Source organism: Pempheris klunzingeri, chromosome 4, assembly GCF_042242105.1.
Source record: "Pempheris klunzingeri isolate RE-2024b chromosome 4, fPemKlu1.hap1, whole genome shotgun sequence".
Lineage (NCBI taxonomy): Eukaryota > Metazoa > Chordata > Actinopteri > Acropomatiformes > Pempheridae > Pempheris > Pempheris klunzingeri.
The window spans coordinates 7,494,710-7,508,407 of record NC_092015.1 but is presented as its reverse complement, the minus strand read 5'-3'; the positions used below and the strand labels follow the sequence as shown (position 1 = coordinate 7,508,407).

Genomic DNA, 13,698 nt, shown 5'->3' with positions numbered 1-13,698 from the left:
GATATTTGTGACAGATGTAACTTCTCTAAAAACGTCATACTTTCTGGTTTTTGGGCACACTCATCCAAATCCCCATAGCAATGCCAATTTATTATTTTTTTAAGGTATAAAATGCTTCAATATCACTAATTGCCTGGTGAGTGGCAGCCAACACTGACCACAGCATCCATCCTTTACTGTCATTTCTCTTGCTGCTGTTCACTAACCACACAGTTATGCCACTACTTGGTATAGATTGTACCATAGACTGTATAAAAGAAGAGGATGTAGCTTCTGGGTCTGAAAAGTAAAGCCAAGCCAAGGAAGTGCCGAGGAAGTGTCTCAAGAGTGCCCTCTTTCTAATGGCCAGCAGGGGACGACTCTGCAGGCTCCTAAAAGAAATCACGCTGTATGAAAGTCTATGAAAAATTCTCACTTGATTTATTCCCTCAGTAAACACTTTCCAAATGAGTTTATCTATCACTAGTTTCAAGTCTTCTTCAATCCAGCATGATGTTTATTTTTCAAATTATGGTCCCATTTAGAGTAAAATAGACAATAAAGCAGTATGTCACTTCTGGCTGCAAAAATCAAACATGGCGACGCCTGTAGTTTGACAGTTTCACACCAAATGTGTAAGTGCACATACTGTTGTTTTCTCAAGGTAGAGCTTCCATTTATAACAGTAGATTATTGGAAGTACGTAGAATTTTTTATTCTGTCTCTGTGTCCAGTCATTTTTGCTGTATGTGTAGGTGGTGGTTAGGTAATGAACACAAGTCCAAAGCCCCTTGGGGCTCTGCTTAAGTCACCACCATAACAATCTGAAGATAAACTATATGGTAAACCAGAAAACTCCAGGGAGATTCCTTGTGTTCAAGAATCACTCCTATAAAGCTGCTAATCCTTCTGAACATCCTCCCTCATTTGGTCATTGACAGTATTGCTAGTACTGGTGGGTAATGATTATCCACTACATGTTTCAGTGAATGAATGTACTTCTTCCTGTCTCTCCTCTCTGCTTATTTTTCTGGAGTTACGAAGTGCAAAACTGTTACTCCAAAACACTATAGTTATTTCTGCGGATTACTGTATATGATTTATGATGTGCTAACTGACATGTATGTGGGCACAAAGTGAAGTGGCACTGACGTATTCAGACTTTAATTTGGTAAGTTCCGTCCTTCGCAGTTAGAATTCACAAATTGTTAATTATAGATGATAACTATCACCTCTTTATGCATTTCTTGTTTTATGTCCCGTCGTGTTCTTGCTAAATTAATGTTGTGTATGAAATAGGACACAATTTAGTGATGAGATACTTAATGGTGTTTCACTTTTCTAGGGAAGAAGAGCAAAAGAATGGAAAACCTGTACAACACATCATCTGTTTTGGTGCTAAACAGTTTTAATCTCTCTTCTGAAAGTGTGTTTCCTACATTTCTTTTTGCAACTCTGAGCTACATGATCATACTTTTCTGCAACCTCATTCTGATCCTCACCATTGTGCTGAACAAATCTCTACATCAGCCCATGCATCTCATTCTGCTTAACCTTCCTATAAACGACCTCATAGGCTCCTCAGCACTTTTTCCGCAGGTCATTAAAGAAATACTGATGAACAGCAGGGCAATGCAGTACTCAACTTGTGTTGCCCAAGCTTTTTTTATCCACATCTATGCAGCGGGTACAGTGTTCATTCTCAGTGCTATGGCATATGATAGATACATTGCCATATGTTGTCCTTTGAAATATAACACCATTATGACCAATGCTCACGTTATGAGAATAATTACAGTGGTGTGGTTAAGTTGTTTAGTCATCATAGGTGTGCTTTTTGTTCTGCTTTTACGTTTACCCCGCTGTCGATCAGAATTGACACATCCTTACTGTGATAACCCAACTTTGCTGTCTCTGGTCTGTGTCGACACAACCATCAATAACATTTATGGGCTTTTTTTGGTGGCTTTTACACAAGTGATGGCTAATGGGGTGGTTTTGTATACATATCTCCAGATCCTTGTTGCATGCTTCAGATCTAAACACTCTGACACAAAAGCCAAAGCTCTGCAGACGTGTGCTACACATCTAACGGTGTTTCTCCTGCTGGAGTGTCTCGGTCTTTTCACCATCATATCATACAGAATAAAAAACATTTCACCGCATTTAAGGAGGTTCATTGGGCTGTCAACATTAATTTTCCCCCCAACACTGAATCCAATCATCTATGGGCTGAAAACAAAAGAAATTAGAGAAAAAGTAGTGTACTTTTTTAGGAATAACAGCTGACAATGTTTTTTTTTGTCTTGCTGCCTTATAAATACATGTAAATCACTGTTCTTTTGACTTTCTGTTCATAAACGGCTGATTTTTGAATATTGCATAATATGAAAACTACAGTGCATTCTTTGTTTAACAGTAATTCATTTTTGATTAATTACTGTACAAAATGATGCTAAATAATGACTTTTACATTTTGAGGACATAACTCATTACAGCTTTATTATTAGGTTACTTTACAATGTTTGTCTCTTAAGTGCTTTAGATATTTAGAGCGATTAGAGAGATTACACTGTTACACTGATACACTATTGGTAGAAAAGATTACACTGTCACTGTGGAGTAATTATGCTGTTACTGGTATTTCTTTATCAAATATTGTGTGTTTAATGATTTTGTAAAGAATGGGTGGAGAGTAAAACTATACAACACCATTGTTTTTGTTAGTATTAAGTTTGCTGTGATCATGGTGATACATGTCATTACATTATTACATTTGTTTTAATGTGATACCATCAAGAAGTTATCTTAACTTCTGAGGCATGATGAATAAAGGGATGAAGGTAAATGAAATACACAAGAAATGAGATTACTTATCTTTTGAATGATGAATGAATGAATGAATTTTAGAAAGTTAATGTCAGGATTCAGAGCTAAGTGGGTGAATAATACTGCCTGTATTAAAGATAAAGGAAATTAGATAGGTTAAATTAAGACCTTGATTTTAAGAAAAACAAAGAGGAATCAAAATTTTGAAATGAACTTAAATGTACAGCTTATTAAAGGAGCATTACGTGGAATCCGACAAAGGCATCAATGTGATGAAAAATGAAAAATGTGTAATGACACCTTGGATAAAGCAAATAGAAAGCAGGCTGTGGGGGTCATCCAGATCATTGGCACCTTTGTGTGTGGTGTTGTTGTGCAGTGTGCATTTTCTGTCCAAGTATTTTATCAACAACAGGTAATAGTCAGCAGTGTGAATTCACAATACAAGAACAGCAGAGGGCGCCATCATAGCACAATAAACACTTTCACAACAACAAATAAACAGAAAGCTCATATACACTACTCACAAAAAGTTAGGGATATTTGACTTTCAGGTGAAATTTATGGAAAATGGAAAAAGTTAATGCAACAGTGATATTATATCATGAAAGTAGGGCATTTAAGTAGAAGCATGCAATGGTAATTTCTTAATTTTAAACAATTTATTGAAAGAAAATCTAACAACAGTGGTAGTTATACCACAACAAAATGTTCAGTGTCTCAATAAATTGGGATGTGGCCAAAGGACGTCCACTCCTCTCCTTTCTGTGACTCTTCCAGTCTCTGTATCACTGTTACAACCTCCTGATGACACTCTGTGACCCTCTAAGCTCAGTGAACACCTCCGTCTGAGGACTTCCTGTTTGAAGCCTCCAGTGTTGAGGTGCTGTTGATCAATAGTTAGGTGTCGTCTTGGTCTCATGATGTCAGAATGTGAACAGCAGGATGAGGAGGACTGTTTAAATACCAATTCTAACTGAAGCAGGAAATGTATTGGTGGATTCATGGATCAAACCTGTTGTGAATTTTGCTGTGAAGCTTCTTGTTAGAGAACAGCAACTTGTGCAAAAAGTACTGAAACACTGAACAGTTTGACATGTGCATTCAAAGGTTTAGAGAAGGTCACATTAAGTTCACCTGGAAAGGTTAGAATGCATTTTAGGGTCATCCTGAAATTTCACCTGAAAGCCGAATATCCCTAACTTTTTGTGAGTAGTGTATTTGCTCTCCACGTGCTCTCCATCAGTTCTCTCTATGGATCTGTTGGATTTTGTGTGATTTGCTGCCCTCTTGTGTCTGTTGAGGTTGGTAGACGTGGAGCCAGTCCTGAAAAACATTGTGTCTGTAAGGTGCCATTTATTTCTCCAAAGCGCAATACAGTTCTCCAACTGATATAACTGATACAACTGATACAACATCAAACTGACTTGAATTTAAAATTGATTTCAGGACATTAACCCGTACTATAATGCAGAAGAGAAAGAATATTTTTGTTAAAAATACATTTAGATCATCTACCAACTACATCATCCAATATACACATCTAAAGATCCTTGATTAAGGTTATATGTTTTTTTTTGCTAACCTTTGTTTAGCCTTGTTGTCCTTGTTTTGGCATTGTGTCTGTGTGTTTCTACCTGTACATTAGCACTGTGTGTAAGCATATTGAGAGCAACTGGAAACCAGTTGGAGTCAAATGCCTTGTAAGTTTAAGCATGATTAGCCAATAAAAGTCATTCTGATGACAAACACAGTAAAAAAAACATTAACATATCATAACATCATAAAAATGCTTATATTTTCCATGAAAGCTGCAGTTGGTAAGACTGAGAAGACGGTGGACTTTGTTTGAGAATTTAGAAGATTACCGCAGGAGTCTGTCATGCACGTTAACCACACAAATGACGTACACATTGGTACAAACAAAATGCAAACTATACAATTTATAATAGGTCTACAGTAATGTTACAGTGTCTCTGGATGTTCAGTAACATTAGCTTCATATCAGAGGTGCTGTGGTCATCTGGTATACTGGGACAAACCCCAGTACGATGCTGTGTAGCCTGTACAGGAGCAGTGATTGACACTGCATTGGACATAGTGACAGTTTCAGCAAATAAGACAAAAAGCTATTTTAATGAGATTTCTCTTCCTAACCATTAAATCAATGCTTGTAGGCTGCTGTATATTACAAGTTAATATTGTCAAAAGCTTTTTATTTCAGCTGGATATCATATTCTTGTTAGGTATATAGCCGTAACTACAGTGTGATGAACTACTGTGACCACTCTGGATATGCTTCAGCAGCATATTTACTGGCTGTCATTTTCAATTTTTGCTTGCTCTGATGATCTAAAACTAAACTGTCACTATCACTAATGATTTAAAAATGATGATTATATCATGTTATACAATGAGACAACAATCATGTAATAATATATGTATTTAGAAGACAAGTGAATGGTCAAGCACAGTGAAAGTGTCAAAAGGGTAAACTGCCAGATCATAGGGAGTTTTGAAAGAGTGAATAAGATTAAGAGGAATAAGAACATTCCTCCCACCAGCATCTTAATACCATCATACTGACAGCAAGATGTGCTTCACTAGTGCTTGTGTTGTTATAGACATGTGGTGTGTTTCAGGCAGTAAACTGGGCTGGATGGAGGAGGATCAGAAGAAATGGGGGAAGATGGAGATAAGAAAACCACAAGGTGAGACGAGTTTTGACAGAGCCAAAGATGACTATGTTGGGGCCACTATGGGGCCTTGTGCTACATTATTGAAGTTAACTGAAATGAAGCAGAATTTGATGATGTGTGAAGTCTTAAAAATCTTTGAAAGTGACTTTATGTGCCCCAAGAGCAAAGCACACATGCCCACTCCCAGCTAATGGAGCAAATGATTTTAAATGTGACATTTATGATATTTTAAAATCATTAAGCACTATGCAAATTAAAATGAATCCCAAAATTTTGCAATTTACCTGAAAAATCAACGAATCACTCTTTAATCATACTTACAGAGCAACACTGACAAAATTATACTTTGTCTCCACACTGAGGTGAAATTGGATATTTTATGACCATGTAGAGATGTCACAAATTATCTACGTACAATAACCTTTCATTGTCTCTATTAGCTTATATTTGCACAATATTGACATTCATTCACCAATGAAATAACAAACACTGTGATGTGGTTATTCATCAATGAATGTGTATTCTCAGTAATTCAATGGTTTGATGTATGTAAAATATCTAGATAATTCCTCTGTTCTTGGATCCTTATCACAAAAAATACACACTTTGAACTAATAACGAGCAAGAAGAATGGGCATGACGTTTCCTAAAACTTAAAATCTTCATATACATTGCCATTTTTGGACACATTAGATAAATCTTTCCTAATGGTGCATCAAAAGGGCTTTTATACAGTGTCCTAATATAAAAGAATCGCATTGTTACGATTATCATATGATAAAATCAAAGCTGACAAAATCAAATTACAGGTAAATATATTTTTACAGCAGATATCATTATTTGCTGCTGTTACATGGCAGTAAAAGCAGAGCCACACATGCACACTGTAGCTTGTTAGAGCACAGAGGTGCTAAATCTGATAGTAGCACATCGAACAAAACAGGGAACAGAGCAGCTGATTATGTGCTAAAATCTGAAATGTAGAAGAAAACATCCTTTAAATAAATGAAGGGGATTACATCAAGTGTATTTGAAGATGCTATGTCATATAAATACTTGAATTGATAACACATTTTAGCTTTGCACTTTGTTTTTATGCCTATTTCCTTGCTCCCTATGTACTCTGTATTGTATGTTGTTTCATTGAAGGATGTGAAGATGATGTAAGATTGTTGACTTGTTTTGTAATTCATGAACATGGTAAACGGCTTCTAGTTATGTTTACCACCATCTGAACAGTTAGCTGTGAGTGTGTGTTGTCATCCATCAGAGACTCTTCTCCCTCTCAACTTTGTTACAAAGCGAGGCACAACAATTCATTGTGTCTTGGTTACCATTGCCTGGTTACTGTTTCTTTCTTTAACTTTGCTCATTAGGTTAATGACTTCTTTGTTTACAAAGAGTTGATAGGAAAGATGTGCCACGCTCAGCCCCCCCGGAGTGATTTCTCCTCAGTACTTAGTGCTGGTAATGAACCTCAAAGGGTTTTATGACACAATGCAGTAAACAGCTACTGTGTTGTTTTGCAACATTTCCAACAGTAACAGACAAGTGAGCTAGTGAACGTTTAAGGGTGGTTTGCCTCTTTTGATTTATCTCCAAATAAATAAATAAAAATAGATAAACTTAAGATTGTGAAAAACTTCATGAGCCATGGAAATGGCAATAAAATATCTCCCTCAAGAGGCCGTGATGTAAACTACTCACAGTAATGTATTACACGTAGGCCCATGCCCGCCATGCTCATCATGATAAAGGTTTTATTAATTGCCCCCTCCTAGTGTACTACTGAAATACTGAACCCGTTTTGTTGAATTATTTTTACTGTTTATTGTTCATAGCTTCACTTTTCTCCAGGGCTTCTTTCCTGAAAGATGTGTGGTAAACTAAATCACCGGCCCAATCAGCTGGCCACACCACTGGGAATTCTCCCTCTGCTTGGCCAGTTGGCCAGTACAGGCCTGCTCACCCGTGGATGTAATCAGAGGAAAAGTAGGTGTCATATATTTATTCCTGACCAATATAATTTTATGTGCATTGTCTTTGTGATGCCTGCCCGTCACACGTGTCAGACTCTTCACAGGGTTTCTTTAATCATAGCCTTAAAAATCTGAAATCTGTATTTTTTTCACAGATGGTTGTGTACAGCAGCCAAATGGAGTTAAAATTATGTTTGCACTACAGTAAAGATCCAGTAAAGATGTGTAAAGGCCATGTAGAAATCAGTTGTGGAACGTAACTAAATACATTTACTCAAGTACTGTACTTAAGTATAAATCTAAGGTACTTGTATTTTACTTTCACTACATTTCAGAGGGAAACAGTGTACATTTACTTCACTAAAATTATTTGACAGCTTTTTATGTTTTAGTGTAAGTTTTTTTCATACAAAACATTCAAAGAGCTTAATATGATGAATATGATTCTTTATTATAAGCTACCAAACCATATATACAAGTACAGCTGAAACAACTGGTTGAAAGAAGAGAAAATTAAAAAACCAACCATTTTGTTAATCATTTGTCCTTTTTCAAGCAAAGACGTTTCCTGGTTCCACCTTATGGAATATGAGGATTTGCAGTTTTCTTTTCATTTTTGTTAACTTTTTAATAACTTTTATTTGTTTTCAATCATTTTTATTGGTGGTTTTTCACACTTTTTTAATCCTGGTAAATTCACACGTAATGATGGGTAATGATCTTTAATCTAAAGATATAATAAATAATAGCATAACAGTCAGAGGGCATGTTTTTTTTGCAGTGAGTAACATACATACATACATATACATGGCTAGTATACTACAATACTTACATACTTTTACTTGAATAACATTTTCAATGCAGGACTTTCACTTGTATCAGAGTAATTTTACATTGTGGTACAACAACTTTTACTTAAGCGAATGATCTGAATACTTCCTCCATGACAGGTAGAAATCAACCTCAGGCTGCAAACCTTGAAAGACCTGCTACAATTTTCCAACTGAAGTTTCCTATTCACTACTAGACTTATATATTATGCTGCTTATTTTGATGGATACAAGACATGAAAGATATGAAACTCCTCACTGGTAGGATGTGTTGACTGCTTCAAACAGACTGGTTCTCTCAATGAGTGTTGGAGATCAACATTTCTCAAGAGCAGGCATCAAGATCATTTAGCCCCTGTTAACATTTTTGTGTTTGACAATAATCCACCATACAGACAGAAATACTGATTGTAGATTTGTAACTTTAGATTACCAGTCTATTTTCTCTATTTTTTATTTATTGCCCTCACTTGTGCTCTTCCCACGCCGTGTCTGTTTCTGACTCTGCAATTCCTCACTGGTCCACAGGGTATCTTCAGTGTGCTCCCTCGTCCTGCATACCTCTGACTGATCGTCTACTCAGTCCTGATCTGCTGCCTGTCTTCCCAGCTGCTCCCCATCAACTATTCGTGTCTGAGTGACCACAGGAGCACACCAGCTGTGTGTCCTACCATATTTGTAACATTTTGCTTTTAATTAGTTTTATTGGGCAGTATTTTGCTGATATTGCATATTACGTGATTCTGGCCTAACTGTAACCTGCTGCTTGCTAATGTGCCCATGGTCATAATCTGAAAATCCTAAAATACAATCTCACAATAACGGTCAGTGATTTGGGTTGATGAGAATCTGCTGGACATTAGGCAACCTCTCGTGTACAAAAACAAAGTATTTAGATACAACCAACAGTCCAAAACTCAAAGATATTCAGTTTACTGTCATGTGTGACAAAGGAAAGGATCAAATCCTCACATTTGAGGAACTATCGGAATAAATGCTGATTAATTTTCTGTTGATAAACTTACCAATTACTTGACAAATTTTTGCAGCTCTAATATGTTGGGATGTTTCATTCTCTTGTGGCTGTGAATTTCTTATAATATCATACATGTCCTTTTTGGCTCTAAACATTACAAATGTTCAAATCATTTTGTGAACACGTATAATTATAATGCCATGTACTTTATTGACATTGAAATAGGTTACACACAGTTGAGAAAATGCATGGATGTCTCATCATTTTAGCATAATACTTACATCATTCAAGGATTCAACTTTAACAAGAAAATAAATTGACCGTTCACACAAATCTACTGAGATTATACAAGGTATACGTAAGGACAAGAGTGCGAACATTTGATAAGTAAGTGCGGTACTGAAAAGGACAGCTAAAAGCAAGCACATGATCAAATGCCATTATCGATAAAGCAAACATCTCCATCACTCCTCCCAAGTGGAAAACAAACATTTGCATCAAGCACGACACATAGGATATAGTATCAACACCAGCAATGAGAACCCCAATCATTGTTGGACTGGCACTGGAGGTGTACAGTATATCAACAAACTGCAAGGTTGCAAATAAGAACATACGTTGGTTTGTGTAATCTCTTGTCGTAAATAATAAAGAGGATGTTCACTACATTGGCTAGAATAGTGAGGAAATAGATCATCAGTATAACCACACCAACCACCATAAGTCTTTTGGTTGTGTCAAAGCCACCTATGATAAATTCTGTTACTTTGATTATCAACATGTCAAGATAAGAAAAAAAACACAAAAACATAGTTCATGAATACAACTCTCACTAAGGCAAAAGATCAGTCAACATATTGCAAATCATAACCAACCATAATCAGCTGTTAGCTCTGAGCTCAGTCGACCAGCTCTCACTACAGCCAACAAACAGTAACTTTTCATTGGGTAGACCCATCATCTTATCACACGTGATACTGACCCCCAGTTGATTTGAGGAGGCCCCATTTTTGTCAAAGTGGAAGAGATTTGAAACATATCTGGAGTTATAGATAAAATGGCTCCACATAGCTGCTTGTGTTTGTGTAATAGCCAAAACCTGTTCAACCTCTGTTAGCCTTTTTTCTACTGGGTCTGTCCTTGACTTTTGGTGTCCAGATACATGGAGCCAGTGGATGATGGCCACATTTGTTATGTGAATACGAATCCAACATGAATTTTTAATTGCTTCTACACTAACATCATGTAAAGCAAACAAACCAATGCAATTTTAGTGTCCCAGACTACATAAGTGCGTTATGAGCAAGTAATGTACAAGCACACCTATCGATGTGTTCAGTGCAACATCAAAAAGTTTTGTCCTGGAGGCAGAGTGACGTGTTTGTAGGCTGATGATACTCTGAAGCAACAACACAAATGAGCTCCAAGAGAAAGCTAATTAGTGCCTCACGTCAACAATGGTCTCAAGTGTGTGATTAAAATGTGCATGTGTCAATGTATGTCTCTCTGTGGTTGTGTCTTTGAACCGTAGTTACGTCTTATCTCAAAACAGGTTTATTATGCAATGTCTTTTTCCCAAGAAAATAACACATAGAATAACACATATCTTCTGTTGAACCAACACTGCTTCTCTAATTACTTTTGGGGGCATCAGCTCATTAATATGTTATTTACACATGAATTTTCATCTTTGAAAATATGAAAGCAGTTAAATGCCAGAAAGAAATGAAATCTGTGAGTCCAGGAAGACACGTACTGTAGTCTGTAAATCAGCTCTACCTTAGGCCTAAAGGTACACTGGCCACAATACATATTTGTTCATGGATACAAGCTGCTTCTGAACTGCCTGAGAGCTTTCCACAGTAATAATGGGTAGTCTGTATCTTTTCTCTGATTATCAAAGCAAAGTCCATCACAATAAAAGACAAAAAAGCAGAAATATGCTAAAAATGTAAAATTAAATATGAGAACTTGTGAGGTTGTTGGTCTTGGGCTCCTTTTTAAAGGTGTCCACAGATTTTACTGTCCAGTGGGATGGAGTTCCAAAGTTTAGGAGCAACTACCTCAAAAGCACAGTCTCATTTTCTTTTGAGCCTGGAGCAAGGAACAACCAAGAAGCCCTGATCAGAGGACCTCAGATTCCTTCTGGTGATGTCGGGCTACAGTAGCAACATGATCACAAGAACGTTGAACTGGATTCTGAATTATATAGGAAGCCAGTCTAAACAAAGGGCATCACAAGCTTGGCAGCAGCAATTTCGACAACTTGTGAGCAATCCAGGGAAGTCTTTCAAGACTTGTGAGACTTTCCATCAGAAAGTTGTAGCTTTCTAGAAAAGCAACAAACCATCATATTTAAATAGCTGTAACCGGCAACTATTTGAGATGCTTGATTGATAACTGATTGGTGGCATTGACTTATTACAGGCTAAAATCCATCCACAACTGTAATGAAAATGCTCAAGGTGACCTTCTATTGCATCTCAAATTAGAGTGTTACTTTTGCTTCCATCTTTAGAGAAACTCATTACAAAACTGACTGCAGGTTTTAACATTTATGTAGATGAAGCTTCTGTTAAGTGCCACTTATATCACTAAGCACTCAGCTTCTGCAATTATTTGTACCTTTACATAACACATACTAAAACTACAACTACTACAAATAACTGTAGTGATAATAGCAGCATGCACCGACCCACACTTTCTGACATGAAACTCAAAACCCAACAGACTTCACATTTCATGTGTATCACTTGCTTGTAACCTTAAGCATTATGCTGTAAAGCCATCCGCTCAGATTCAACACATGCTGTGTGCTGAGAGACCACTATTAAACACTGGGGACATGAACACTCCTTCCTCAGTATCCTCAGTTGTTTACTCCTGTGGGATTCATAACCCATTAGTATTATTAAATTATCTGTTAATATCAATGTTTCAATCACTGACTCCAGTGAGTTCATTACACTTTTTGTTTATCTTGAGAGTAACTGACGGATGTCTCTCTACTGCCATTAGTGTGGCTTAAACAGACTAGCACACATTTAATTGACTGATTGCTACTCATCCTCGGAGAAGTAAAAGAAAGGTTGACACATTACTGCCATCGTAAGGCGGGCTGTAAGAAGTATTTTTAAGAGGTGAACCAGGAGGTGAGTCAGCACAGTATGCTGCCACACTGTTTGCTAAAGGTAAGACTGATGAATTATACATCAGATAGACAATCTGATCTAAGTATTTCTATTGTTTAAATGTTTGACATGATGTTAAAGTGTTTTATCTAATGTGCTGCATCACTTGCCCCATATTTCCTTTTCAAAGGTGTTTTGAAAATTTCTGCTCCATCATGGCAGAGGGAAATCATAGCATTGTGACTGAATTTATCCTTACTGGATTCCCTGGACTTCATCCGGAGTACCAAGGTCTCGCCGCAGCTGTATTGTTCTTAGTTTATTTCTTAACTTTGACAGGCAATGCTACGTTTCTTTTTTTATTTGCAACTGATTGCAAACTTCATAAGCCAATGTATTACATAATTCTAAACCTGAGTGTGTGTGACATTCTCTTCAGCACAACCACTTTGCCTAAGATCATCAGTAAGTATTGGTTTCAATCGGGGAACATTTCATTCACTGCTTGTTTTGTCCAAATGTACCTTGTTCACTATCTTGGCACAGTGAACTCCTATATTCTCTTTATAATGGCTTTAGACAGGTATTTGGCCATCTGCCATCCGCTCAGATATCCACTTGTTCTTAAAAACTCCACAATCCATATTCTCAGTGTTGGTGCATGGATTATTGCCAAGGCAGGTCCTTTAATGTTAGTTATCAGGGCCTACCCTCTTCCTTACTGTGCCTCAAACATAATCAACCACTGCTACTGTGATCATATTGGTATAACCACCCTGGCATGCACTGACAGGGCCCCTTATGGTTTCCCTGCTTTCGTGCTTGCAATGTTTATGCTACTGGGACCTCTGGCATTTATAATTTTCTCATATTGCTCTATAATTATAACAGTACTTAATATAGCAAATTTACAAGGTCGCCTAAAATCTCTGTCCACTTGTAGTACTCAACTCGTGATAATCTCACTTTATTATTTACCCAGATGTTTTGTGTATTTAGCCAGCAATGTTGGCATTGAATTTAATGCTGACATGAGAATCGTAATTATCATGCTGTATAGCCTTTTCCCCCCCATGATAAATCCATGTATATACTGCTTAAGAGCTAAAGACATGAGAGAAAGCTTGTGGCAGCAATTGAACAAAAGAACAGTTCTAAATAAAATACACATTTTGTCTATTAGTGGCAAATAAACTAATGCATTATTCTTTGTTTTGTGAGGACTGGAAAGTTTCATAAAAAAATACTGATTGCCAACAAATTTGAAGCCAAAGC

At 36.9% G+C, this 13,698-nt stretch overlaps 2 protein-coding genes across 2 annotated transcripts; both read left to right on the top strand.

The window, feature by feature from the left end:
- The first annotated feature begins 1,341 nt into the window (after positions 1 to 1,341).
- Positions 1,342 to 2,268, top strand: LOC139200115 (olfactory receptor 52B2-like). The gene has a single exon (XM_070829349.1). It carries the CDS (start codon positions 1,342 to 1,344, stop codon positions 2,266 to 2,268), a length of 927 nt encoding a protein of 308 aa, XP_070685450.1.
- Positions 2,269 to 12,638: 10,370 nt separating this feature from the next.
- LOC139200114 (olfactory receptor 13C2-like) lies at positions 12,639 to 13,616 on the top strand. Its single transcript, XM_070829348.1, has one exon. It carries the CDS (start codon positions 12,639 to 12,641, stop codon positions 13,614 to 13,616), a length of 978 nt encoding a protein of 325 aa, XP_070685449.1.
- Positions 13,617 to 13,698: the final 82 nt, after the last annotated feature.

Coding starts and splice junctions, on each gene's coding strand:
- LOC139200114 (XM_070829348.1), top strand. CDS start 12,639: ATGGCAGAGGGAAATCATAGCATTGTGACTGAATTTATCCTTACTGGA.
- LOC139200115 (XM_070829349.1), top strand. CDS start 1,342: ATGGAAAACCTGTACAACACATCATCTGTTTTGGTGCTAAACAGTTTT.